Here is a 24,344-nt window from a genome sequence, read left to right as displayed (position 1 = left end):
CTGCCGTTAATGTGTGTAGAGTCCACCAGAGTGCTTACAATGAATGAGATTTATACCATTTGATTAGTTTTGTACTTTATTATCTCTTTTTTTGCAAGAGTAATATATGGGGACATGTGCACGCAATCTATAGTCAGTTTAGCACAAGAGGTAGAGCAGTGGTCTTGTAACCGAAGGTTGCTAGTTCGATCCTGAGCAAGACACTTAACCCTAACTGCTCCTGACGAGGAGCTGCCTGCCGCCTTGCATGGTTGACTGCCGTCTATGTATCAATGTGTGTATTAACCTATGTAAATCGCTTAGGACAGCAAAAACAGGGCCAATCTATAGGCAAGTTTTCGCTTCTTCAGATCTTTTGTGATAAAAAAATGAATGTAAAGAAAATGAGTATTATCTTTGTGAATCATTTGAAGTCATAATTTAAGCCATATAATAACGATTATCTCGCCCGCCTGTGCGTTACCATCGGGCGGGCGGATCTTTCATTCTATGCCCTGTAAAACACACTAAGCCACGCCCATTGGTTCAGCTGTTCAATGACGCCTTTCTTATCAACCAATGAGAACCTCGGTGGAGCCTGGATTACTTTTTAAAATCTGCTGGACGCGTCGGGCACTGGATCAACGACGACAGACGCAGGCGATTCAAAACGTCAACGTTTTGGTAGAAAACAGTGGTCAAGCCGTATTTATATCGTGTTTTTGATTGGAGTACACTGAAACAATGCGGAAGAGGTTAGTACAAAATAACACATGGCAACACTATCATTGTTTTAGACAAACCTATTTGGTCGTGACTTGGCAAACTATATTGTGGTGGTGGACTCATCGGGACGCTGGATAAATGCAAATAATCTAAAGTTAAAAATTCACTGGAACACAGTCCTGCTCCTCTGATAAGACGATGATTATTCCATTAGTGCAGTGTTGAACGACGCTCTTTTATAAAAAGTTGGACGTGTACGTTAAACTGTTCCAGGAAACGACGTGACGTCAGTGAGCTTTAGTGTATCTGCATTTCAATACTTCGTATGAAATCAACATGACGTGCGGATTAGGGCGAGTGTAGTATAACACTAAAGATAATCAATTCTATAGATAATGCATGAATGGGTGAGCTAAGCTTTTTTCATCAGAAAACCCCCACAAAAGACATGTCACTGGGTCGTCCTCCCAAGATCACAGACCTGGCACTGGTTTCTATAAATGTTCTTCAACATTTTAAATATTTACCAATCACCTTTTTAGTAAATCTCTTCCATATGCTTGGGATAGACATGATAGATGCTTTTCCTCATTTGACCCAAGATGGCAGAATTTGAATTAGTTAATCAATTGTTTGTTTTTGTATTCCAGTGAGCTCCACGCAGCCGAATCAGTGGCTTCACTAAGCAATGCCCTGGTCCGCCTGAAAGACATCTGGGAACAGGTTGGAATCCCAGAGGACCAGCGCCTCGTAAGGACCGAAGTGTTCACGCAGCACATTCAGAGCATGCTGGACCTTATGATCGAGGAGGAGGAAGGCATGAAGAAACGTGTGGAGAACAGCCTCGAGACGTGCCGCAAGGAGCTCGACCAGCTGTGCGTGGAACTCCAGATGCCCGGCTTCCCGGAGGCGGCGGGCTCCACCATGCTGCAGCTGGAGAAGGACCGACGCGCGCGGCTGGAGCTCATGCTGAGGCACAAGGAGGAGAGGATGGACGACCTGCGGGCGCTGGTCGAAAGCGACGGCGACCTCTGCGACGTCCTGGGCGTCGCGCCCTTCGGCATCGACCGCGACCGCGTGCCGTCCGTGGAGCAGCTGGACGGCTTCCGCTCCCGCGTCGCCGACCTCGCCGCGGAGAAGCAGCGGCGGCGGGCGGAGTTTGTGAGCCTCAAGGAGCAGATCGTGGCCTCCATGGAGGACCTGGAGAGGCCGCCCGAGACCAGCTTCGAGAGGGACGTCATGTGCGAGGACGAGGGAGCCTTCTGCCTGTCCCACGACAACATCAGCCGGCTCAAACTTCTGCTCAACCGTGTACGGTTGTGCGCCAGCGACTCGACCGTGTTGATATGTCTTGTACTTTGTTGTAGACGACCTCTGCTTTACATAGTTGTGTTTGTGTGTATGCATGCCAGCATAATATCCACGGACACACTGGACGAGGCAGGGGGCACAATCAACGATGAACCGCCCTTTTGAGTTTCCGTAGACTTAAACTAAACATTACGCACCAGCGGTTTTTAGATATAAATGTAATCGTGTACCTCCTTTCACCTGCCCCCCCCCTCCCCCCCTCCTCCCTCCTCCCTCTAGTTGGAAGACTGCAAGGCGGAGAACCGACGCCGGTGCGCTGCGTACCGCCTCAAAATCCAGGAGCTGTGGGAAAGGCTCCAGACTCCGCAGGAGGACAGGGAGGCCATGTCCCCACACATGGTCCGCTGCAAGAAGAAGAACCTGGAGGCGCTCCGGGCGGAGCTGGACCGCCTGGAAGCCCTGAAGATGAAGAGCATCAGGAGCTTCGTGGAGGCAATCCGCGCCGAGGTGGCCGTCCTCTGGGACAAGTGCTTCTACAGCGCCGGGCAGCGGCAGGAGTTCGCCGCTCACTACGACGAGGAGGATGCCTTCACGGAGGAGCTGCTGCTCCGCCACGAGGCGGAGGTTTCCACGCTGAAGCGGCGCTACGAGGCGCACCGGCCGCTGTTCGAGGGCGTGGCCCGCTGGCGGGAGAACTGGACGCTGTTCCTGGAGCTCGACCGCAAGGCCAACGACCCCGCCCGGCTGAACAACCGCGGCGGGAACCTCCTCAAGGAGCAGAAGCAGAGGGCGGACCTGCAGAAGAGCCTGCCCAAGCTGGAGAAGAGCCTGAAGGCCCAGGTCGACCGCTGGGAGCAGGAGTGCGGCGGGCAGTTCCTGGTGGACGGCGGGCGGTTCGTCGACTACATAAAGCAGCAGTGGGCGGCCTTCCACGACGAGAAGGAGAAGGAGAAGACGGAGAGGCTGATGAAGAAGACCAAGCAGTTCGAGGATGAGGTGAGGTTCGGAGCGGGGACGAAGACGCCGTCCAAGAGGCGCCTGGCGACGGATTCCACGCCGAGCAAGGTGAGGAAGCTCAACGTCGCTACCCCCTACGCCACCCCCAACAGCACCCTGAGCTCCGGCTTTGGGAGCACCATCTGCCAGAGTGCGGGGTCCCGGCCGCCGCTCGGCGTCAGGAATCTGTTGGTCAACGGAAAGGCGTCCCACTCGATGGAGCGGAACAAGGGGAACACCACACCCCTCCCCGATAAGAACACTCTGAACGTCGGCAGCGGCGGCGCCATCAAGTGCCAAGATAACCACGACTTCACGTTCAACGCGATCGCCGGAACCTACTCCGATTTTGCGCGGGACCTTTCGAAGGCAATTAAAGCAGAAACCAACCCGCTGAACTCCACCTGCAGTCATCACTGATTGATCAGCAACCGGGAGTCGTCCAGCTCTTTGGTTTGGTATTGTTTTTTTATCTTTGATATATATATATATATATATACATAGGCTTCTCTTTCTCTTCTGTTTATCCATTATTCTTTTTTTTTTTTTACATGAAAATAGACTGGAATTATACATTGGTTTGATTAACTTTTTCAACGGAACAAAGTCTCTTGAATGTTTACCGTTTTTATGGTTTCCTTCCACAAGGAAATTTCCTTCATAGATTTTGTTGTAAAATCTGTTGTATTTTAGTGATCATGGCTGGAAAAATATTTCCAGCAATGCCAATTTGATTGTTTATTAAAATAACAAAATTTAAATAGCCCTTTTTGTCTATCTTTAATTTTTTTAAATTTATCATTGCAACTTAAACTTTGTTACTAGGTTGGATCAATCTGTAAACAAACATTAACAGACTTTTTTTCTTGCTATTTTTATTAAACTTTATCTTAAACTGTATCTTATCGAACGATTTCAATAACATTTATATTATATTACGAAAACCAAATATTAACATTTTGTTGTTCATTTGTTTTGCATTTACCTGGAACAATCAAAGTACACAGACGCTTGAATGATAACCAATACATAACAAGGGCGCATTTAAATCGACCAATCCGGACGTTTGGTCTACATGCCACCCGGATGTTATTGTTTTACTTGAGTTGAATACGATACCTATGGCCCATAGTTGGATTCATATTATTAGTTTCGGGCTCACATCTTGACCATTTCGTGCTTCATACGTGTATATATTTGAATGTCAAAAAAAAAGGTCCCTTCATTTTGGATGTGTGTGTGTGTGTGTGTGTGTGACACACTCATAGTTTGGCCTGGGGAGCCAGGGTGGGTTCGATGCACAGATGCTCCTTCAAGAAGTTTAAGATCCTCTTCCAAGAATCTTCTTGGGCAACTGCATGACCTTTGGGCTCTCCTCCCCACAGCATTATGACTACAAAACACACAGAGGTACAAACACACACAAAATAAACACCCCACTCACCTCAACATGATTGTTATTGACAAAGGTATTATTGGTTACTTAAAAGCAACATATCCTTACTTTTCTTTTCTCAAGTAGCTGATAATATATTTTATTTCAATACATAACTATTACTGAGTCATTCAGCAGATACTTATATCCCTAAAAATTGTAGGTACTGCATGAGCACAGCAGGTTATGTTTAGCATGTCCGCGCAAGCTCACCTTTCTTTCTGGTATGTTGAACGATGAAGTTGCTGGCCCTGATGTGTGGGGTGAAGGGGGGCTCAATAAGATGACCGGCTTTGGGGTACGTCAGCGTCGTCAGCAGGTGTTTGTTGCCAGCAACAGACATCATGTTGGCCATCTGAAAGGGCAGAAATGGCTCCATAAACAATAGCTTCTAAAATAATCGCAAACTAGTTAGTCAGATTCTTATGTACATATATAATATTTATATCTATCCTCATGAAACCATACTTTTTGTTTCGTACATTTAGTGGATTTGGTTGGCTTTTAAACATGGCTTAGAAAAGTAAGGTGAGTGCATAATCAACATCATAAATCCATACATTTTTTGATGTACATGAGATACGTTTGGTTAGATTTTTACAATGTGCTTAGCATCTGAAGTCTTACGCCTGATTTCCACCTGTGGAAATCAGGCGTAAGTGTGTGTGAACTCACATCTTCTGCAGACTCCGTAGTGGCCCAGTTCTGATCATCGTCTCCGTTGACAAGCAGCAGCGGACACTCAATTCTTCCCACCTGGCGGAGAGAGTCCATCAGAGCCCTTACAATGAATGTCGTATTCCTTAGTGCGTGAGTTGGAAACAGTGTTTTAAAGCACCTACGTCAACTTTCAAGGCCGGGTCTGTGGGGATCGGTAGAATTATGTTTCTCCATATCACGTTATTTTCTTCATCCTTCCCAACTTTCTCTCTATTCCTTGAGGGAGGGGGACAGGCGGTCGATCTCAGCATTACGATTACACTGGACTTTGGAGCCGTTGTACATGCAAAGTTGAAATTAAGGGGCCCCTAGTTTCCCAGCCTCAAACAAGTGAGGTCAAATCTGTCATCAAAAGTGAGAGTGTGCACTAAAATGCATTATGGATGGATCCAACCCCGGCCTACCCATTGGTACAGTCCACCAGGGACGTGACCGGGGGTTTCAGATCTATCTATCATACTTCTTAGTGGAAACTCCCACTTGTGATGTCACCAGTGGCTGGGTAGACTGTGGTACAACAGGGACCCTTTAATAATGCTACGTGTCAGGTGACCCACCTAACCCTTGCCTCTGCTAATAGATCCATGGGTGTGGTTATTGGGAAGGCATGACTGCCGCTGATACAAACACAGCAACGAGGCTAAGGATAAAACAAAGTGTAAAAACAAAGTCACTATGGGTAATGAAATACAGGATGTGTCATCATGAAAATGTGTGAGATATATCCATTCAATTCTTACTCTGCTGATCTTGGAGTAAGCGGCTACAGTCAGGGCCACTGATGTGCCAAAGGAAAGGCCAAGAATGCCCACCAGGTCAGTGATAACCTGCGGGTGGTCTTGGATGATCTGAAATGCTGTCTGAGTATAAAACGGAACATGAATGAGGAACGAATAAAATGTACTGAATTAGCTATGAAGTCATTTAACAAGACACTTGGTCATCGAAAGCTTTCAGCTGGGACTCAAACATCTGAACAACTGGACTATCCTTTGGCCTTCCCCAATATAAATCACCGTAATACGAATACTGAGGGGAGGTATTAAACACTGTCCAGTCCAAGTAGGTTCAGAGTTCAATCCCTTGGACTCTTGCCCCTTGATACCGGCCACACAAGTACAGACACGTGCAGCACCTCAAAGTAGCCCATCGCCGTATCTGTGGGATTGTCCCCGGGGTCGATGTATTTGAGGGCCATGGACGCGAAACCGTGGGACGCGAGCAGGGCTGAGCGGTACTCCACCAGTCCCCCTCCCCCACCCCACATGTCCATCACACCGGGGAAGGGCCCGGGGCCTGAGAGAGAGAGAGAGAGAGAGAGAGAGAAACTTCTATAAACCCAGTGAATCTCACCAGTGAAGTGCATATTGCTTTCTGTATTTATTGAACACAGGGTCGTAAAGTTGATCTAGTCCTACACACACACACATAAACACACACACACACACACACACACACACACACACACACACACACACACATTATACCCGGAGGAATGAAGAAAGTGCCAACGACTCCTCGGTCCTCGACTGCGATGCGTTTGACGCCGGGCGCCATGTACCACCTCTCCGCTACCACGGAGGCCACGGGAGGCAGCTCTCTGAAGCCCGCGGTCAGGTGACCTCTGTACACCGATATGAGCAGCGTCATTGGGACGTCAACTCGCGTCTTTCTCAACCTAAATCACAGCGGTGTAAATGACAAAACAGACGGCAATATTAATTACATATTATTACAATAAATAACAATGCATTAGGATCCCTTCATCATTGATTGTGTTGATGGTGGACCTACCTTAGCCCCCTTCTACTGCCTGGAACGGGTCGCATACTCCACAGCAGTCCCATACATTCACTCCCGCTATAAGTTCCCCCGGAACTTTCATCTTCAGACACTTCACAAAAAGTGGGTGTCAGTTGTGTCTTCGAGGATAAACAATTAGCTAAAGCTACAATATTATGGATAAAAGTGTTTGTTTATAAAAGTGGTATAACAGGATATTAAGTATAGATGTATAACCGGCTCAAAAACAAACATGGAGAGTAACAATGACAGCTACAATGTGACTGTTTCTAATTCACCATTTGTGCAAGGAGAAAATAACCTCTTTATTCTGGTTATTCACGGTGCAGCAATAGACCATGGGACTTGAGCGGAATGGAACCTACCATTCACTGCCCCGTTGTGGTCGTTCAGTAGAATAAAGGGGAACATACCATTCACCGTTCCGCTGTGGTCGCTGCAGTAATGCCCGAAGGCTTCCCAGTAATCTTGGTCCTCGGAGCGGTGGAGGCAGTGCAGAGTCACTGGGCATGCAGGGGGGAGATTCTCCACCTCCACTCTGAACTTTTCGTCCACGAGTCCCCGTGAGGGATGAACAGACAACATAGCAATAGTCCCTGCCATGAAGTTATTTCCCGAGAGGTAACGCCGGCAGTAGAGAAAACTAGTCCACTGGGAAGTTACGAAAGTCGAGATCGAAAAAGGACAAGATACTACAAAACGGGTTTTATTGAGCTGTAAGAAATAAAGGGCAGTAACCACGCATAAGATTGTGGGTAAATGATCAATAAATGTCTTTTGTTCGAGCACTGAGTGTCCCTGCTGTCAGAGACCGAGTTTAGAATTGCTACATGTTACGCATGCGCAATGGCTAATGTCGCTGTAACAAATCCCCAATAGGCCTAAAGATCACCATAATATAAGGTCAACAGTGTAATATTGAATTCTGTTTCAAACATGTCAAGTGCCCTACACAACAAGACAACTTGAACGCTGCTGACTGTTCATTTTAGTACCGATGGGCCTTTGCAACTTGGTTAAAGTGACTAATTTGGAAGTAGCTCAAGTTAATTAGTAATGGACACGGAAATAACATACATATATAATACACATAGGTCAGGGTCGCATGAATAGAAAGCATTCCTACTCTATACAACACGTGGGAATAGAGTAAGAGTGCTTTCTATTCATGGCATATTCTGCCGTGCTAAATTAAGGGGATGACATTATAATGCCAATTGAGATTTAGCAACATTGATTCTAGTGGTTTCAATAACGTTTATGAAGATTATTATTATGAATATTAATATTATTATTATTATTTCGGGGTTGTAGCAACAGAAATATTAGGTTACATTGCATCATATTTTCTTGCCTCTTTATTGGTATAACGTGGCGTATGTGTACAAAGTCCTAGTTTAAGTGTGACCCCGTCCTTCTGGAGATTATTTACTTTGAACTCAAAATGGAAATTATGTATTTTGAGGATCAGACCAAACATTTTGAAGTAGGCATAAGGAAGAACAAATTACCCATATTCTTGTCTCATATGTACTTAATGTGCATACATATAAATAATATAAATTAATTGGTTCAGAGAGAGAGAGAGAGAGAGATAGAGAGAGAGAGAGAGAGAGAGAGAGAGAGAGAGAGAGAGAGAGAGAGAGAGAGAGAGAGAGAGAGAGAGAGAGAGAGAGAGAGAGAGAGAGAGAGAGCAAGCATGTAGCATGTGTTCGATGTAGGCATAATTAATAATGCATACTTTTATTACTATTAATATCCAACTGCATCCATATGGAATGATTAATGTTTGCTACTGATCTGATTGGTCGAAAGCAATTCGATTTTCCGAGCCATCTGATTGGTTAAGAAAGAAAGAAAGAAAGATAGACAGAATAAAACCGAAGAAGAACAATAGTTAAGCGCTGCATGCAACTGATAATAATAAAAAGTATTTGAAACTAATATATCTAGAAACCGGAAGTTGTCCGGCCACACCGCACATACGTCACTTCCTCTTTACGTCTACCAAAACAGTAACTGGACGAGGAAAGCATTTAGAAATAGGATACGATACTCTCGTTTTCTAAAGGTAAGGGTCAAGTCCTTTTCTATTTAAATAGCTCTTCACTTAACCCGTTTAACCGGTAAAAAATACATGTCAATAAGTCAAAACACAGCTTGGAACGAACATTAGATGTTGACTAACGCCGCCTAACGTTACCAATGAAGACGACACGATTGGCATGCATGACATTAATATCAGATTAAACAACAACCCTTCAAACGATCAAAGTCGTTCTTCATAAAATGTGAAAGCGGTGATCGATTGACTGGGTCTAGAAGTCTAGAAGTCCACCGCCCGTCTGAGCAGCGCCTTGCTGTGGACCACGTCCTCCAGCCACTTCTCCCTGAACGCAGTCTGTCCCGCCATGTGCACCAGCTGGTTGGACTCTAGGGTGTAGCACACCTCCACCCGTTCAGTCTGAGGCCTGAATCTCGAAAGCCGCACGGAGAAGTAGACCGAGGCGGTGTCTCTCGGGACGGGCGACTGGCGGGTCGGGATGCTCCACCGCGCCCTGTAGCGGTGGAGGCTGTGGTGCTCCTCCTCGATGGTCTCCAGGAACACCAGGTTGAGGAGCCAGCGGGAACTCAGCCGCCAAGTGCTGATGTACTCCCTGATCTGTCTCCGGCCGAGCTCCACGCTGAAGTCCCTACAAGACACCCAGTCCATGTTCTGACCCGGGGGGTGCACCTCCTGGGTGGTGTTCATCTGGCCGTCGAGGTCCTTCATCACGGCCCTGTGGGCTCTCTCCAGAACCACCGTCACCAGTTCCTCCGCCCTTAGGCTCGTGTTGGACGACGGTCTGTCCTCCTCCATCGTGTCCTACTGTCGCTCCCCGGTATTTATTCTAGTTACTTTCTGATCCAGTGGATTGAAGAAACCGAAAGACCCGATCTTTGGCTCCGTTTAATCAATAAGTAACGTTCAGGTTAGAGTGAACATGTGATCCTGTTGTTGTCGTTGTTTTGACGGGGCCAGTAGGTTACCTACTGTTGATTGGTTGAGTGTTGTGTTGAAGTGTCACCATGGCAACCAGGGAGGCAGGGCCCTCTGTCGGGCCTCTCTTCAGTTTATCTTGATGTCCAAATAACAGTCTGAACCGTCTGCGTTTTCACTGCTCCAATTCTTGACTGTTTTCTAATTCATTCTTTTTCAGATACCAGGACAGCTCAAACATATATATTAATATAAGACATTTATATTTATAGATATTTCCTCCACGATTGTACTAATAAATCAGCTCTAGCCCCTGCAAGAGTGCCCAAGAGAATGGTACATCACTCTACATAGGAATCCCAAGCCCAGAGAGGGGTACTAGTAGGTGTATCACCCAACGGAGGACCTTCCAGTCCCGAGACGCATGTCCCGGATCAGGAGCACACTCGACAGCGTCTCCCGAGTGGTCGGCAGCAAGGATCTGATCTCCAAGCTCTCCCGCTTACGGCTCGGTAGCTCAACGGGCGACGGATCCAATGCGGGCGAGGTTCGGGTCAACGTGCAACCCCCCAGCCCCACCTCCTCCTCCAGCGCCGCCCAGACCAGCGTGACGGCACCCGGGTCGGACCAGGACATGCGTGTAGAAGGAGAGTCCCAGCGGCAACCTGACAAAGAGGAGCCTTATGTGGCCACCTCCCCCAAGACCGGCTCGGCCCCTTCGGCGAGTGCCGGCGACGCGTCCGCGGCCGGCTCCCCGCCGTCCGCCTCTTCCGTGGCCAAGCAGACGCTGCAGCTGTTTCACCCGTCGACCATCTCCGCCAACGTGGACGAGACCTACAACACGTTCGCCAAGCACATCAACAGCTACTTTAGCGTCGGCGCGGACGAACAGGGGGACGGTACAGAAGGACAGCAAAAGCGACAACGGCAGCAGCAGCAACAACAACGACAGCATGTGGACCACGTCTGCGATCACCCCCACCACCACCGAACGCCCGAGACGGCCGTAGAACACATTCCCCTCGCCGTCCCTGTCGCAGGCCAATCCAAGCCCAAGGAACCCCTCGATGCTCCCCCCTCCTCTGGCCCACCCTCTCCTCCTCCGCCTGGCAAGGGGACTCCACTGACGGAGAACGCTTCGCCGATTCCAGCTCCGCCACCGACCGCTACCTCTGCCAAGAAGGGCTTCACCCAGTACCTGTCCTACCCCACGCCCAGCATGCAGGCCTTCGTGGGCAGCTACATCGCACCGCTCGTGCCCAAGTTCCGCGTGGAGGCCAAGAGCATCGCAGTCGAGAAGGAGAACGGGCGGGACCCCGGGGAGGCCGTGGAGAAGGGGAAGAAGAAGACGGAGGAGGAGGAGGAGGAGGAGGTGGAGAAGGAGAAGGAGGAGGAGGAGAGCACCAGGAAGCTGCTGCTGACTCAGAGAGAGAAGGTAAGGCCGATGACATTATTTATTTGTGGTTTATTTGATAGGGACAGAGACTGTGTACGTAGACAAACAGAACAGCTATCCAAAACAAGTATCATAGTGCTTACAGCGGGTGCTAATGTGCGACACCCGTCCCTAAATCCGCCGTGGAAAATTGGGAAGTAGTGAAGAATGCGCAGGGAAGTGGGCAGCTGTTCAGTCCTATGGAGGTTGTGCAGCATGTGGAATTTGGTTTGCACTACCTCCCAACTTTGGTGTATGCTTTGATTTGTTTTCAGTCTCACTTGTAAGTCACTATAGATTGTTTATCCGTTGGCTGATAAATTCCAAAAAGTAAATGTAAATTATCAGATGATCCGCTTGATGAAAAGAAGAAACCTTCAGAAAAACAGAACGTCTTGATGATATTAATTCCAAAGATGTCGATTTCATTTTGATTATTATCAATACTACAATTTGCTTATGAGGCAGACCCTTTTATTCAAAGAAATGTAGAGATTTCCCATACACATTATTAAGGAGCAGGTAGGGGTTTGGTTTGCTCAAGGAGGCCTACTGCCTACAAATTGGCTGTGCATCTTGGGGATCAAACCTGGTACCTTTTGGACAGGGGTAGAACCCCCTAGCCTGCCTGGGTGTCTTCTTTAAACGCTATATACTATTAATAGAAACATGGTTGATTGTACATCATTTCCAACTGCGTTTCATCTGGATCTGAGGAGTCGGAGCTCGGATAGTCGTAGCGAAGGGCTGATTATGGTCCCACGTTCACGCAACCCAATGCCCCCGCAGACGCTTCGACGCAGTTGTGAACCTTTATGGTTCTGCGTCGGGTTTTAGAAAGCAGACCAATCGCAGCCCTTGCTGCTGCGTCGCCTCGACGGAAGGCTCCAATTTTTGGGAGGCGCCCGTCAGGCCCTTTTGCGGTAGACGCAAGGAGGGTCCGCAAGGAGGTAAGCTCCTTGCGTTGCGTGAACCCGGGACCATAATCAGCCCTTCAGTCTGTCTCCTCCTCCTCCCCCTCCTCCCCCAGATTATCGCCAGGGTGAGCGTGGACAACCGCACCCGGGCGCTGGTGAAGGGCCTGCAGAGGGTCACCGACGTCAGGCTGCTGACTGGCCGCGTGGAGGAGCTCAGCCGCCATCTCCTGGAGTTCCCAGAGACCCGCGGCGTGGCGGTCAAGGTACGCGTGCGCTGTTAGTGTTGGGCAAAAGCAGTTGTTGACGCCGTTGTCAATTTAGTCAGTGCCGTCGTTTTTTTGTTTTAAGTGGAGAATTAAAGGCGCTGTAGGTATGATTTGAGAGTTGTCAAGAGAGATCAGATGAGAGCATGGAGGGCCGAAGAAAAAGTCCCCTTCTTCTCTGCGCCATCTCATCCTACGTTTCTCTGCCAATGCTAAGTGTTGCATTTCCCGAACCTGTGATTGACAGGCAAGATGAATGAGCTGAACCAATCAAGGAAGAGATGCCCAGATTGGTTACACAGTATGTTAGGCAGGAGCAGTGTAAAGGCTAATCACTCAACTCAATGAACTCACCGCAGTGAACTCAAAACAGATATTCTCTAAATGTTTGTCAAAAGAGACTTAAGCCTTGTTTCCACCGCAGGAACTTTACCCATGAACTAGGAACCTCTGGGGAACTAGTTGTGTCTCACCGCAGGAACTAGGTTCCACATTGAGTTCCGGGACATTATTTTACCCACGAAACAACCCTGCTCTAATTTGAGTCCATGCAAAGGCATAAAACGAGCGAAACAACTGCGGTTTAGTGCTTTCCTTTTGTTTCTCTCATCCACGAATAGCCCTCCTCTGTGTTTCCTTTCCATAAAACAAGCCACTCTATTCAGCCGCTGTGCAGATGCTTTGGCGTTGACGCGCTGAACCCCTGAGTTGAACCCCTCCCTCTCCCTCTCTCACGACCCCCCCTCCCCCTCCAGGAGCGCGCCCTGCCCCGCCTGCTCCGGCTGCGGCAGGCCAGCGACCCACCCCTCCAGGCGGCCGTCAGGGAGGCGCTGGCGCTGGTGGGCTACACCGACCCGGTCAGGGGGCGGGGCATCCGGTTGCTGACCATCGACGGAGGCGGGACCAGGTGAACGCGATTGGACCTCTGAAGAATAAGTCCCGCCTTCCTTCGGTCAATATTCCATAGGAAATACGCGGGGCTTTAGAATGATGGTACATGACAAACACTTTGTCCGTCTAGTTTCGACTGGGTTTTTAGATTGCCGTTGAAGTAGCATTAATAATCGTTTGCTACTTTAACGGCACCGAAAATCCCCTAAACCCAGTGGAAACTAGATGGAAAAAGTGTGTAGTTCAAACCGTGACCCAGCTTTTACTCCTTCGCCACCTACAGAGTTTGTTATGTACGAAATTGTTTTAAAAAGCCATGCTATTTCCCATAGACATGAACCAGAGCCTCGGAGGCGGGACATATTCTCCAGGGGCCTATTGGACAAGCTCCCCAGATCAAGACTTATGAATTCAAAGGGCTAAGGGCTCTGATAGGATCAGGGGGGGGGGGCGTAAAAAAGAGTAGAGGCAGAGATGAGTTAATCATGCTGCAGGGAGGTGATCTGTAACCTGAGGTTGATTACGTAATCTCTGCTAATCTGTTACTCAGAAGGGACTAGATAATCTTGGGTGCAGTTAACTACGGCTGGCCTAGTTTGTGTCGGGAGATAATGCACTTACAGATCCACGACCTCCAGCAACACAATTCATTGAAGCAAATCCGCCCAGTTCACCCAGATCTAAGATCGTCTCGGCATTAGGCTTTAGATAAGATTCTAATAATCCATCATCTATATGAAAATAAATCTGATATGGGAAACTAGGGAAGAAACAACAGCAAACAAGCATCTTAAAGAGTATAACCTGCAGCCCACAGGTGATTACCGTGGAATGAAACCTGAATAAAAAGAAGTGAAATACTTATGCAGAAGAATCATACAGCTGAGAAGACATTTTGTACTTATTACTGACTTTGTTATTGTGTTGGCTACAGGGGCCTGATGGCGCTCCAGACTTTACATAAGCTACAGGAGCTTACTGGAAAACCAATCCATCAACTGTTCGATTACATCTGTGGAGTCAGCACAGGTAAACCCTCTGAACCTAAAGGCCACCGTCCCTCTCCGTTTTTCACTATCTGTGAATAATGGAAGGACGATATCTGTGCTTATCTCAAGGCTTTCGTTGTCGTACTTGACCATGACCCAATTGCAGACCTCAAATTTTGACCTTACTTTGGCATTGTTGGGGTTTTATTGTTAATAAATGATGGGGTTGGGGAGCTAAATAACCTGCACATAAATCAACCAATTAATCATTAAAGGTCATCTTAACATTGGGCTCCAAGTATGTTTACTGACAGGGACACCTATGTACTCGTAGTGGACTCTTGTCTGCCGATTGTTTCTGAAGCTCCTGGTTCCTCTCTGTCTGTTGGTCTGACTGTCTGTCTTTCTCTCCGTCTGTCCGTCTGTCCAACCCCCCCCCCCAGGAGCCATCCTGGCCTTCATGCTGGGGGTGTTCCAGATCCCCCTGGACGAGTGTGAGGAGATGTACCGCAAGCTGGGCTCGGACGTCTTCAAGCAGAACGTCATCGTGGGCACGGTGAAGATGGGCTGGAGCCACGCCTTCTACGACAGCCAAGTGTGGGAGAACATCCTCAAGTCAGTTCGGCCGTTCCCTCCCTGGGGCTGTGGTTCTCCTTCTCAATCACTGTTTTACTTGTATTGTTATTTAAACGGGACATATTATACCACCAGGTCTGAGTATGATTAGCCATTACAAGCCGTTTTGAAAATGTGCATCTTCTGACATCACAAGTGGGCGTGTCCACCTAGATGTATGATGGATAGATTAGTCTACCGGCCTACCCAATCGACCAAACGTTGCTCATCTATTCGTCGCACATCGAGGTGGACACGCGTGATGTTAGAAGCTGCACATTTGCAAAATGGCTTGTAACGGCTAATCACACTCACACCTGGTGGTATAATATGTCCCCTTTAATATAAGGCTCAACGCGCTCAACTCGCTATTAGACCTTGACGACTGGCTGCTGCAAGCGTAATGTAGTAATAATAACAAAAGTAAGGCCAGGACAGCACCCCGATTTGAGTTTTTAATATTGCCAGATGGATGTTTCGGGCAAGACAACCTTCTTCATCGGGTATTCTGGTAATTGCACAATCAATATACACAGATGGGGTTAATTATAGGTAACCACAGCCAACACGACAATTGCATCCAACTAAGGGAACCGCAACCTTTCCAGGCAAAGTATCATGATGTAGGATACAAAAAAAAACAAAACTAAGATGCACAACACTAATTATATTCCTTTCATAAGTAAGAAGGCAATTTAGAGTGCTGTTCTAGCCTTCTCTTTTCTCTTCTAAAGTGACTCTGTGATTTTATATACTGGTCGTTAAAGTGCAGATCGGCGTTAAGTTAGGGCATCTTGTTCAAGGATGTCTATAGGTTAGACTGTGAAGTAAGGGAATCGAACCCAGAACTTTTCGTCAGAATGGGAACCCTTACTGCCACTAGCCACTACACTCACCGGCCTCAATCTTCCTCCTTTGCTTCCTTGATGTCTCCTTTTCTTTCCCCCCCTCTTGTCTATTTAATTTAGCGATCATCATGCCCGCTGTCTCCTTTTCTATTCTTAATTGGTGAACGATCTTTTGGAAAAAAATAGCAGCCTTGTTGAGGTTTTTGTTTTTCTCCTCAGGGAAAGAATGGGCGAGGGACTAATGGTTGAAAGCGCCAGGGGTCCCAACTGTCCTAAAGTAAGCTGATACCCACTCATATATACTATTAAGAATGTAAAATGATTGATGTATAGACCGAAGTACATAACTTTATATAACCCACATTGCAAGGCAGTTGCTCAACACTACAAAAGAAGAAAATAAATAATGACATTTTAATGAATACAAACATATAGAAAATATAGATCCTCCCTTCTTGTTCTTTAATTCACTGTTATGCATTCACTGTTAATTCATTGTTATGCAATAACAATGAATTTCATCAGGCGCTAATTGCATCTTCATGTCTGTTGCGTCGTGCCGCCACTAGGTGTCAGCAGTGAGCACCATTGTGAACAGAGGGCTGCCGCTGAAGGCCTACGTGTTCCGCAACTACCGGCTGTTGCCCGGGATGCGGTCCCACTACCTCGGCGACTGCAAGCACAAGATGTGGCAAGCCATCCGGGCGTCATCGGCTGCTCCGGGATACTTCCAGGAGTTCGTCCTAGGAAAAGACCTTCACCAGGTATGGTTTGAAGTTGACTATAAAAAAGAAAAGTAAAATGAAGTGACAATGTTTTCGCATTCTGTATGCTTACATCAGTGGGCCACAGGCTACAACCATAAATTAACAGGAAAATATTTCAAAATTGCAACATGAATGCCTTCGCATGAATACATTTTGTTGAGTAAAATATTTCCAAACATCCAAGTAATCTATCTACGCTTTAACAGGCCCACTAAAATACTTCAGCAGAGAAGATGACCATATGTTTGTGCTCATCCCTCTAATATATTCCTATGGGGGTTTAACATGAATAATCCTGGTTAAACGATGATGTGGTGTTACTGTGTCCTGTTATATGTTGCACGAGAGGCGGGCCAAGTTTTAGCTGCTAGCAGAGCTGATGAAGGGCAACACTGTCATCAATATCCCTGTAAAAATTCCTTGCCCAAGGGATTCCTGGAGAAATCGAACCTTTTATATAACCATGAATACAAATTACTTGGATTGCTCTATTGATCTTCATAGTCCGTCATGTTCAAGGAATTCATCTTCGTCCTTCGACTATTAGTCATAGGAAGTACAGACGTGAATGTATTCTGGATCATTTCTAGATACGATATTCTGGTGTCATGGTTCAGTGCAGTTCGGTGCCGTTTGACTTCGATGCATCCATTTGTTTTAATAATGTTTACAATAGTTAACAACATGGATAGCAGGGCTTCAAGCGGTACATGGAAACAAATAAAACAGTAGTGCCTACTTTATAACATAAAATATGAAATCATCATTTATACACAACTCCAACAAGGAATGCAAAGATCAGCAGAATATGCCAAAATGTAAGTAGTGCCTTGAATAAAATAGGACTATTTCTTTAGAGGGGTATTACAGGAGGAATAAAACGGATCACCTTCCTTCTGTTGTTGTGGTCTTCTCTCTCTCTCTCTCGCGCTCTCGCTCACTTTCTATTCTTTGTCATTTAATCTAATTATTTTTGGTTGCTAATAAACCTTTAGTTTGACCCTGAAACAAAAAAAAAAAAGAAAGAAGAAAGATGGATAGCGAGCAAGAAAGAAATAGATTCAGATGTCCAAGCAATGTCCAAACTCTAATTCCTTCCTGCTTGACCATTTCATCTTTAGGGAGCCATTCAGAGTGAGTTGTTATATTTGTTAGAGTTGATTTCAGGCCTCAGTCATTAACGGCCAGCTTTCGCCGCTAACACAGAAGGCTTAAACTCCCCCTCTGTGATGCTAGCTCCTGGTGGGATAGTTGGTCTAATTGAGCACCCCCTTTCTCCCCTAGATACCTTAATTACCAGCCCTAATCTTCAATGCTCACACTGCCCTATTTACTGCTCTGGGACCCTGCGCCGGACCTCACCAGCGGGCTTTTCAACCCAATGGCTTAACTCTTTTCTGGGCATTGGATGCAGCCTGCAGCCCCCGGTCCCTTTGAGTCAGGGAAGGAATGTACAGGTTGTTTGAGGCACTCTGGCTGGCCTAAACTCTGATTGGACAGAGGGCTTACCCTCAACTGCGCCTCTATATGTTAGCGGATGCCCATCTTCTAACAGGCCATTTCCATATATTGTGGTGGGTAACCAGTTACAGAGATAAAAAAATAAAGAAGAGAAATTCCACTGGTTTTGCTGAAACACTAGTGCAATAGCGATGATATTCCTATTCTACTGGATGCCTGGACGTTCAAAACGTCTCAGTTAACTATATTTGTGCTACATCTGTGTCATAATATGATCAGTGGCTTATGATCAATAACTTTCATTTGGACCCCCTTTCATCCTTTCATTTAAACAACAGGACCACGATGAAAGTTTGCTCGATGTTTTTTTTGTGTTTGCTTGCCGCAAATGTATATGCTCATTTTGAATTTAAACCTCAATCAATGACCTTAACCTTTCATAAGAAATGAGGGTCAGATCAACAACACCAAACAGAAGCAGGAATGGAAGCAGGTCTATCGCAATGCCTAGATGAAGAGACGGGGCTTCAGTGTTTTTTTACAAAGGTCACCGGACGCTGCGTTTCAGGTCTCCAGGGCGTACTGGGCAATTCCTCCCTGACTATCGGACCCGTTCTCTGGCCACGCACGTGTGGTTCTGTCCCACGGTCTATGCTACCATTGCCGCCCACGGCTCGCACCCCACCTCTAGTTTTCAGGACCCATGGTGGTATTTCTCAAGAGGAGTGTGCCATTCGGACCAGCGCACGCACACACACACACGTCAACCAACAGAGGAATTCTCGCTGTGGTTGGAGGAAGTCACACACAGGCATACTGCAGTGAATCGAACCGTCAACCTTAATCAATCTCCCTGTCTTATTTGCCACGTCTCTAGCAGACAGCACACATATACAGACAGACAGCCAGACAAACCCATTTGTGTGTGTCTGTGTGTGTGTGTGTCTGTCTCCCTACTTACGTGCTAAACTCATAATTGCACTGGTATGCTGAGGCCTTCCTACTGATCCTGTGTAACGCTCTTGGCCACATGGTCATACATTAGTTTGCTTGTCATTTGATGACTGAGCTTTCCAGAGCTGAACGTTTTGAACCCACTCTTCAAGGCTTTTCAAGGCCATATATCTCTGGCTTTTTAATGCAACAGATTATCCACGTTGTGTTTGCCTTCAGGCAAGGGTCCGCTGTTCCCGCTCTCCGTCCAAGTTAAGCTCCATCAATTTCTCCTTCCTCTGCCTTCTTTTATGACGATCATAAAAGCCCTCGATCAAAACAACAGACGCACGCCATGAATGGGAGCGGTCACTGCGATGAAAACGTGGAGATTTACCGAGTTCTCCCCGTCGCCACTGAGCCCTCATGAGTCTCTCTCCTCCCTCTCGGTTTTCCATGTCTGTCTGACTGTCTGTCTGTCCGTCTGTTTGTCTCTCTGTCTGTCTGTCTCTTGGTCTGTCCATCCGTCTGTCCGTCCGTCTGTTTGTCTCTCTGTCTGTCTGTCTCTCTGTCTGTCTGACTGTCTGTTGGTCTGTCTCTCCGTCTGTCTGTCTTGTCTGTCTGTTGGTCTGTCGTTTGTCTCTCTTTTTCTTCCTATCTTTTCGCAGCCCTCCCTCTCCAAACAGAGCCGTGGGAGAGTGTACACAAACGATGAGACTGGGATTTGGACATGCAAAAATGCACCATGTTAATGATAAATATTTTGTCCTGTTATCATAAAGTAGCATCTTTTGATTTTTGTTCGTCCCCTCTCCCTTTTTCCTCTTTCTTTCTCTCTCTCTCTCTCTCTCTCTCTCTCTCTCTCTCTCTCTCTCTCTCTCTCTCTCTCTCTCTCTCCCTCCCCCATCTCTCTGTCTCCCCCCTCTCTCGCTCTCCCTCCCTCCCCCATCTCTCTCTCTCTCTCTCCCCCCCCACTCTCTCTCGCTCTCCCACTCCCTCCCCCTCTCTCTTACTCTCTCCCTCCCTCTCCCCCTCCCTCCCCCAGGACGGGGGCCTGCTGATCAACAACCCCACGGCGCTGGCCATCCACGAGTGCAAGTGTCTGTGGCCGGACACGCCGCTGCAGTGCGTGGTGTCGCTGGGCACCGGTCGCTACGACGACGGGGGCAAGCACAGCGCCACGTACACCAGCCTGCGGACCAAGCTCACGCACGTCATCAGCAGCGCCACGGACACAGAGGGTGAGCGGGGGGGGGGCTTAAAGCAGTGTGTGGAGAGTGCGTGTGTGTGAGGCTTGAAACAGTGTTTGAAAGTTGTGGAGTGTGTGTGTGTGTCTGTGTGTGTGTGTTTTGAGAGAGAATGAGATGGTGTGTGTGTGAGACTTGAAGCAGTTTGTGAAAGTAATGTGTGTGTGACAGATGCGTGACGCCATACAAATCCAGAGTGTGCGCGCGTGTGTGTGTGCGTCAAAGTGAGAGTGTGTGTGTGTGTGTGAGGGGGACAGATGTGTCTGTGACGCTGTATAGCGACCGGTATTAACCAGGGTTATTTATAGACTTCAGATTACATCTGTATCGGTCCGGGATTCTGTAGCCACTCACTGAGCCGTCACAGGGGCATCGCTGAACTTATTTATCTATTACGGTTTAGTTTATTATGATGGTGTTCAGTCGACTGTGATAAGCTCTGCCGCTCAGCGAACAACATCTGGACTAAATGGCTCAACACCGCGGAATGGCTCTGGACTCTGTCGTAAATCAGGTGAATTGGTCTATTCGCAGTCGGTGCAAACTAAGGTAGAAAGAGGGATGGAGGGAGGGAGAGAGAGAGTGATGGGCAGAGCCTCTCAGTGACGAGCAGCTTGCTGCGTTCATGTACTGCGTCAAGGCCAAGTGGATTCCAACAGGGTCACCTTTCTACCTGTCTTGTTCACCTCTCTCTTTCTCTTTTTCTCTGTTTCTCCCGTCTCCCTCTCTCTTTCTCTTTTTCTCTGTTTCTCCCGTCTCCCTCTCTCTTTCTCTTTTTCTCTGTTTCTCCCGTCTCGCCCTCTCTCTGTCTCCCTGTCTCTCTCTGTCTCTGTCTCTCGATTTAATTCAGTTCAATCAAAACAGCTTCTTTTGCCACGGCAAACAATCATTTACATGGCTCATACAGGTGAAGAAATAAGCCAAAGGAAATTAATTTGGTCAAATTTAATTTGGTCAAGTATAAAAGTCCAACTCAAAAGATATATAAAAAGTAAAAAAAATAGAAATATATAGATATATAAAAACTCGGTATAAAGATGTGGTTTGTGAGCATAAAAAAATGCTTAATAATGTTAATAATGTTAATGCAGTTAATAATCACATCCCTCCCTCTCCCCTCTCCTCTCTATCACCCCCCCCCCCCCCCCTTCCAGAGGTGCACACCATGCTGGACGCGCTGCTGCCGCCCGACACCTACTTCCGCTTCAACCCCCTGCTGAGGGAGGACGTGCCGCTGGACGAGAGCCGCAGCGAGCGCCTCAACTTCCTGAAGGGCGAGGGCGAGCGCTACATGCTGCGCAACGACGCCAAGCTGCGGCGCGCCGCCGCCGTGCTGGCCGCGCCCAAGGGCCCCGTGCAGCGGCTGGCCGACTGGGCCAAGCTGAAGACGGACATGTACGACGGCCTGCCCTTCTCCCGCTCCAAGCTGTAGGCCCATTGGAGGAGAGGGGGCCGGGGGCGGGGCTACTGCCCTTCACCTCCTCCAGGCTGTAGGCCCATTGGAGGAGAGGGGGCCGGGGGCGGGGCTTAGGGAGACGGACATGTGCGACGGCCTGCCCTTCACCCGCTCCAAGCTGTAGTCTCATTAGAGGAGAGGGGGCCGGGGGCGGGGCTTAGGGAGACGGACATGTGCGACGGCCTGCCCTTCACCTCCTCCAAGCTGTAGTCTCATTGGAGGAGAGGGGGCCGGGGGCGGGGCTTAGGGAGACGGACATGTACGATGGCCTGCCCTTCACCTCCTCCAAGCTGTAGTCTCATTGGAGGAGAGGGGCCAGGGGGTGGGGCTTGAACTGTGGGCCCTCGGCCCATTGGAGGAGAGGGAGAGCAGGAGGCGGGGCTTAGGTAGGGGTTTACGATTTAGCAGTTGGTAATCCGAAGGTTCAACTAAAAAAAGGAGGGGAAAATGTCTTGAAATGCTTCTGTCCGCACGTTTATACTGATGACATTCAGAGGTGGACGAGGGCAGGAGGAATCATGTTTTGTGCATTGTGTGTGTTTATTGTAACGCAATCGTCACTGAGCTTAAGGAGTTTAACTGCATAGCTGGAGGACTGGGTTACGCCAAATAGGTATTTCTGAGTTCAGAGATTTTTTTTTTTTTTTTTTTTTCGCATTTGCATTTACTGAGGCCCAACACTTTCACTGATCAGTTGCACAACACTGGGAACCACCCCCATCTCTCTCTGTCCAGCTCTGATTCTAAATGAGCTCAGTGGCATGGGAACCAGCAGAGAAGAGAAGGTGGTCTGAGGGGACCGCCTCCGTAGATGTATGAGGGGTTGACACGATGGACAGCAAGTTTAAACTGGGACGTTTCATTATTGAGTAGAGGAAAAAAGTACTTGATTGATTGGTTTGAGATGAGAAATGATGAGGTGCCCATATTTGTATGGGGATACATTTCACTGTCGTTAGTAATAACTGACTAGTATGATATTGGGATATGCTCATTTTGTAAATATTCAACATTTCTGTTTTAACACTATTGATGCAACTCTGTCCAAGTAGTTTAGTGAGAGAATCCATTGATAACTACCTTTATACTTTCTTAAGACTCAATGCACTTTGTATAATACTATTCTTAGCTCTCCCGATTTTATCTAAATTATGTTTTAAGTAATGGCAAAAGTCTCAGAAATTGGTCTACCAATAAATAATAAACGACTTTATATAATAGGACATAATGACAGGGTTATTTCTTTCAAATTAAAAGTCCTCAAGATTTTTCCCATAAATATTTCAAATGTATAGTCATTTCATTTTATTTGCTTTATTTTATGGTTAAGAGCATGTTCTACTCTATGAGTACGTTTTATGTTGACCATATTTCGAGGTATTAGTAATTCAATGTTTTGAAGTTAAGATGTTGCATGCACAAGAAAGTTCTGTCCAAACTTGCCGTAAATAAAACCTTGTATAATTGTAGAAACTCACACAATTCTAACGATGTGAAATTAATTATACTTGCATTGCCTTGAATCCTGCTTTGATCCATTCTTTGACTGCTTGGTAAAAGGATAAAGAGCATTAAAATAATGATAATGAAAGATTATTCATGTTGGGTTTCATTGTCAATGTTTGCACACTTACTACTTATGTTTACTCACTTTCATTTTGTTTCTTCATCAAATATATTTACACTTAACTTTTGAATTGTATTTCAATTTTCTGTAGTTGTCTTTGATAGTCTTCAACCATAATCCTTATTGCTGTCATTATGTGTTTACAGGGTTGCAGACTACCTAGGCGAAAAAACCACATGTTGATGTATGGCCAAAACCATGTGATAGGGCACCGTCTACAACATACACTTCATGTGGGGCCAAAAACGCAAGCAGCATCTCAAGTATTTGATTTGAATTGAACCTTATCTCCCCCCAGGTGTGTATTCATAATGGTAAAGTAACTCTCTCCTAACAAACTCAAGCCCCCTCCTTACACAATAACAGTTGTCACCAAGGAATGCCAAGCTTGTCGATGATGATGAATTGCTGCTTTTCTCTCCCCTCCTGACCAAATGCATGCAACAGACTACACGCTCTATCATCATGGTTACATGATCAACCAATACTAACATTCCATTGTATCCACTGCTGTGATATGGATTTCAGTGATTTTCATCACCACAATCAATCAAAAATAATATGCCACGACGCATAGGAAATCTTTGTGACAATGCGAAAATATATATAATCTGAATTGTTCTTTATTAAGGGGAGGTAGGGGGTTAGGAGTTTGTGTTATAGGTCTACAGGAGGGTTTAACGGGTTTGAGTGTTACGGGTGAAGGTCCTAAAAAATCTAAAACCTGCTTTTTCATTTTTGTTCGAGGATAGAGGGGCGGTGATGTAAGCATGTGAAATCCCACAGGCGTTTGTGAGGGAAAACTTGAAACAAGTTCACTGAATTTATATATAAAAAAAAAGACTTCTGGTCACAGGTGTATGGCGAAAAAAGCCTGCTGCTAAGGCTGTGACCATGGCAACTTGCATTGAACTACAATGAGCCACATTGTAGAGATTATGTTGG

General features: G+C 47.0%; 4 protein-coding genes across 6 annotated transcripts; 2 read left to right on the top strand and 2 right to left on the bottom strand.

The window, feature by feature from the left end:
- The first annotated feature begins 617 nt into the window (after positions 1–617).
- On the top strand, positions 618–3,760 carry LOC307089532 (protein regulator of cytokinesis 1-like). The gene is made up of 3 exons (XM_079755878.1): positions 618–734; positions 1,356–2,016; positions 2,296–3,760. The coding sequence occupies exons 1-3, from the start codon at positions 724–726 to the stop codon at positions 3,430–3,432; spliced, it is 1,809 nt and encodes a 602-aa protein (XP_079612004.1). The 5' UTR covers positions 618–723; the 3' UTR covers positions 3,433–3,760.
- Positions 3,761–3,768: 8 nt separating this feature from the next.
- LOC307089533 (peroxisomal succinyl-coenzyme A thioesterase-like) lies at positions 3,769–7,730 on the bottom strand. 2 transcript variants are annotated; one of them, XM_079755879.1, is made up of 10 exons: positions 7,384–7,730; positions 6,962–7,061; positions 6,655–6,845; positions 6,303–6,463; positions 5,908–6,027; positions 5,725–5,807; positions 5,290–5,383; positions 5,123–5,203; positions 4,661–4,802; positions 3,769–4,405 (listed from the first exon to the last, which is right to left on the bottom strand). In XM_079755879.1, the coding sequence occupies exons 1-10, from the start codon at positions 7,571–7,573 to the stop codon at positions 4,275–4,277; spliced, it is 1,293 nt and encodes a 430-aa protein (XP_079612005.1). In that variant the 5' UTR covers positions 7,574–7,730; the 3' UTR covers positions 3,769–4,274. The 2 variants fall into 2 exon arrangements, with proteins under 2 accessions (XP_079612005.1, XP_079612006.1); XM_079755880.1 differs by having other exon boundaries at positions 5,290–5,377.
- Positions 7,731–8,964: 1,234 nt separating this feature from the next.
- Positions 8,965–21,761, top strand: pnpla8 (patatin-like phospholipase domain containing 8). 2 transcript variants are annotated; one of them, XM_079755358.1, is made up of 10 exons: positions 8,965–9,041; positions 10,171–11,385; positions 12,416–12,565; positions 13,321–13,472; positions 14,391–14,485; positions 14,889–15,060; positions 16,128–16,185; positions 16,478–16,672; positions 20,115–20,310; positions 21,471–21,761. In XM_079755358.1, the coding sequence occupies exons 2-10, from the start codon at positions 10,375–10,377 to the stop codon at positions 21,746–21,748; spliced, it is 2,307 nt and encodes a 768-aa protein (XP_079611484.1). In that variant the 5' UTR covers positions 8,965–9,041; positions 10,171–10,374; the 3' UTR covers positions 21,749–21,761. The 2 variants fall into 2 exon arrangements, with proteins under 2 accessions (XP_079611484.1, XP_079611485.1); XM_079755359.1 differs by lacking the exon at positions 8,965–9,041 and having other exon boundaries at positions 9,854–11,385.
- On the bottom strand, positions 9,297–9,830 carry akap14 (A-kinase anchoring protein 14; the record flags this gene model as incomplete). Its single annotated transcript, XM_079755962.1, has 1 exon — positions 9,297–9,830. One exon carries the CDS (start codon positions 9,828–9,830, stop codon positions 9,297–9,299), a length of 534 nt encoding a protein of 177 aa, XP_079612088.1.
- Positions 21,762–24,344: the final 2,583 nt, after the last annotated feature.

The sequence above is a fragment of the Pollachius pollachius genome, assembly GCF_949987615.1.
Source record: "Pollachius pollachius genome assembly, chromosome: 18".
In the NCBI taxonomy this organism is placed as follows: Eukaryota; Metazoa; Chordata; class Actinopteri; order Gadiformes; family Gadidae; genus Pollachius; species Pollachius pollachius.
Note: the sequence above shows the minus strand (reverse complement) of the source record. Positions and strands in the feature narration are given on the sequence as shown.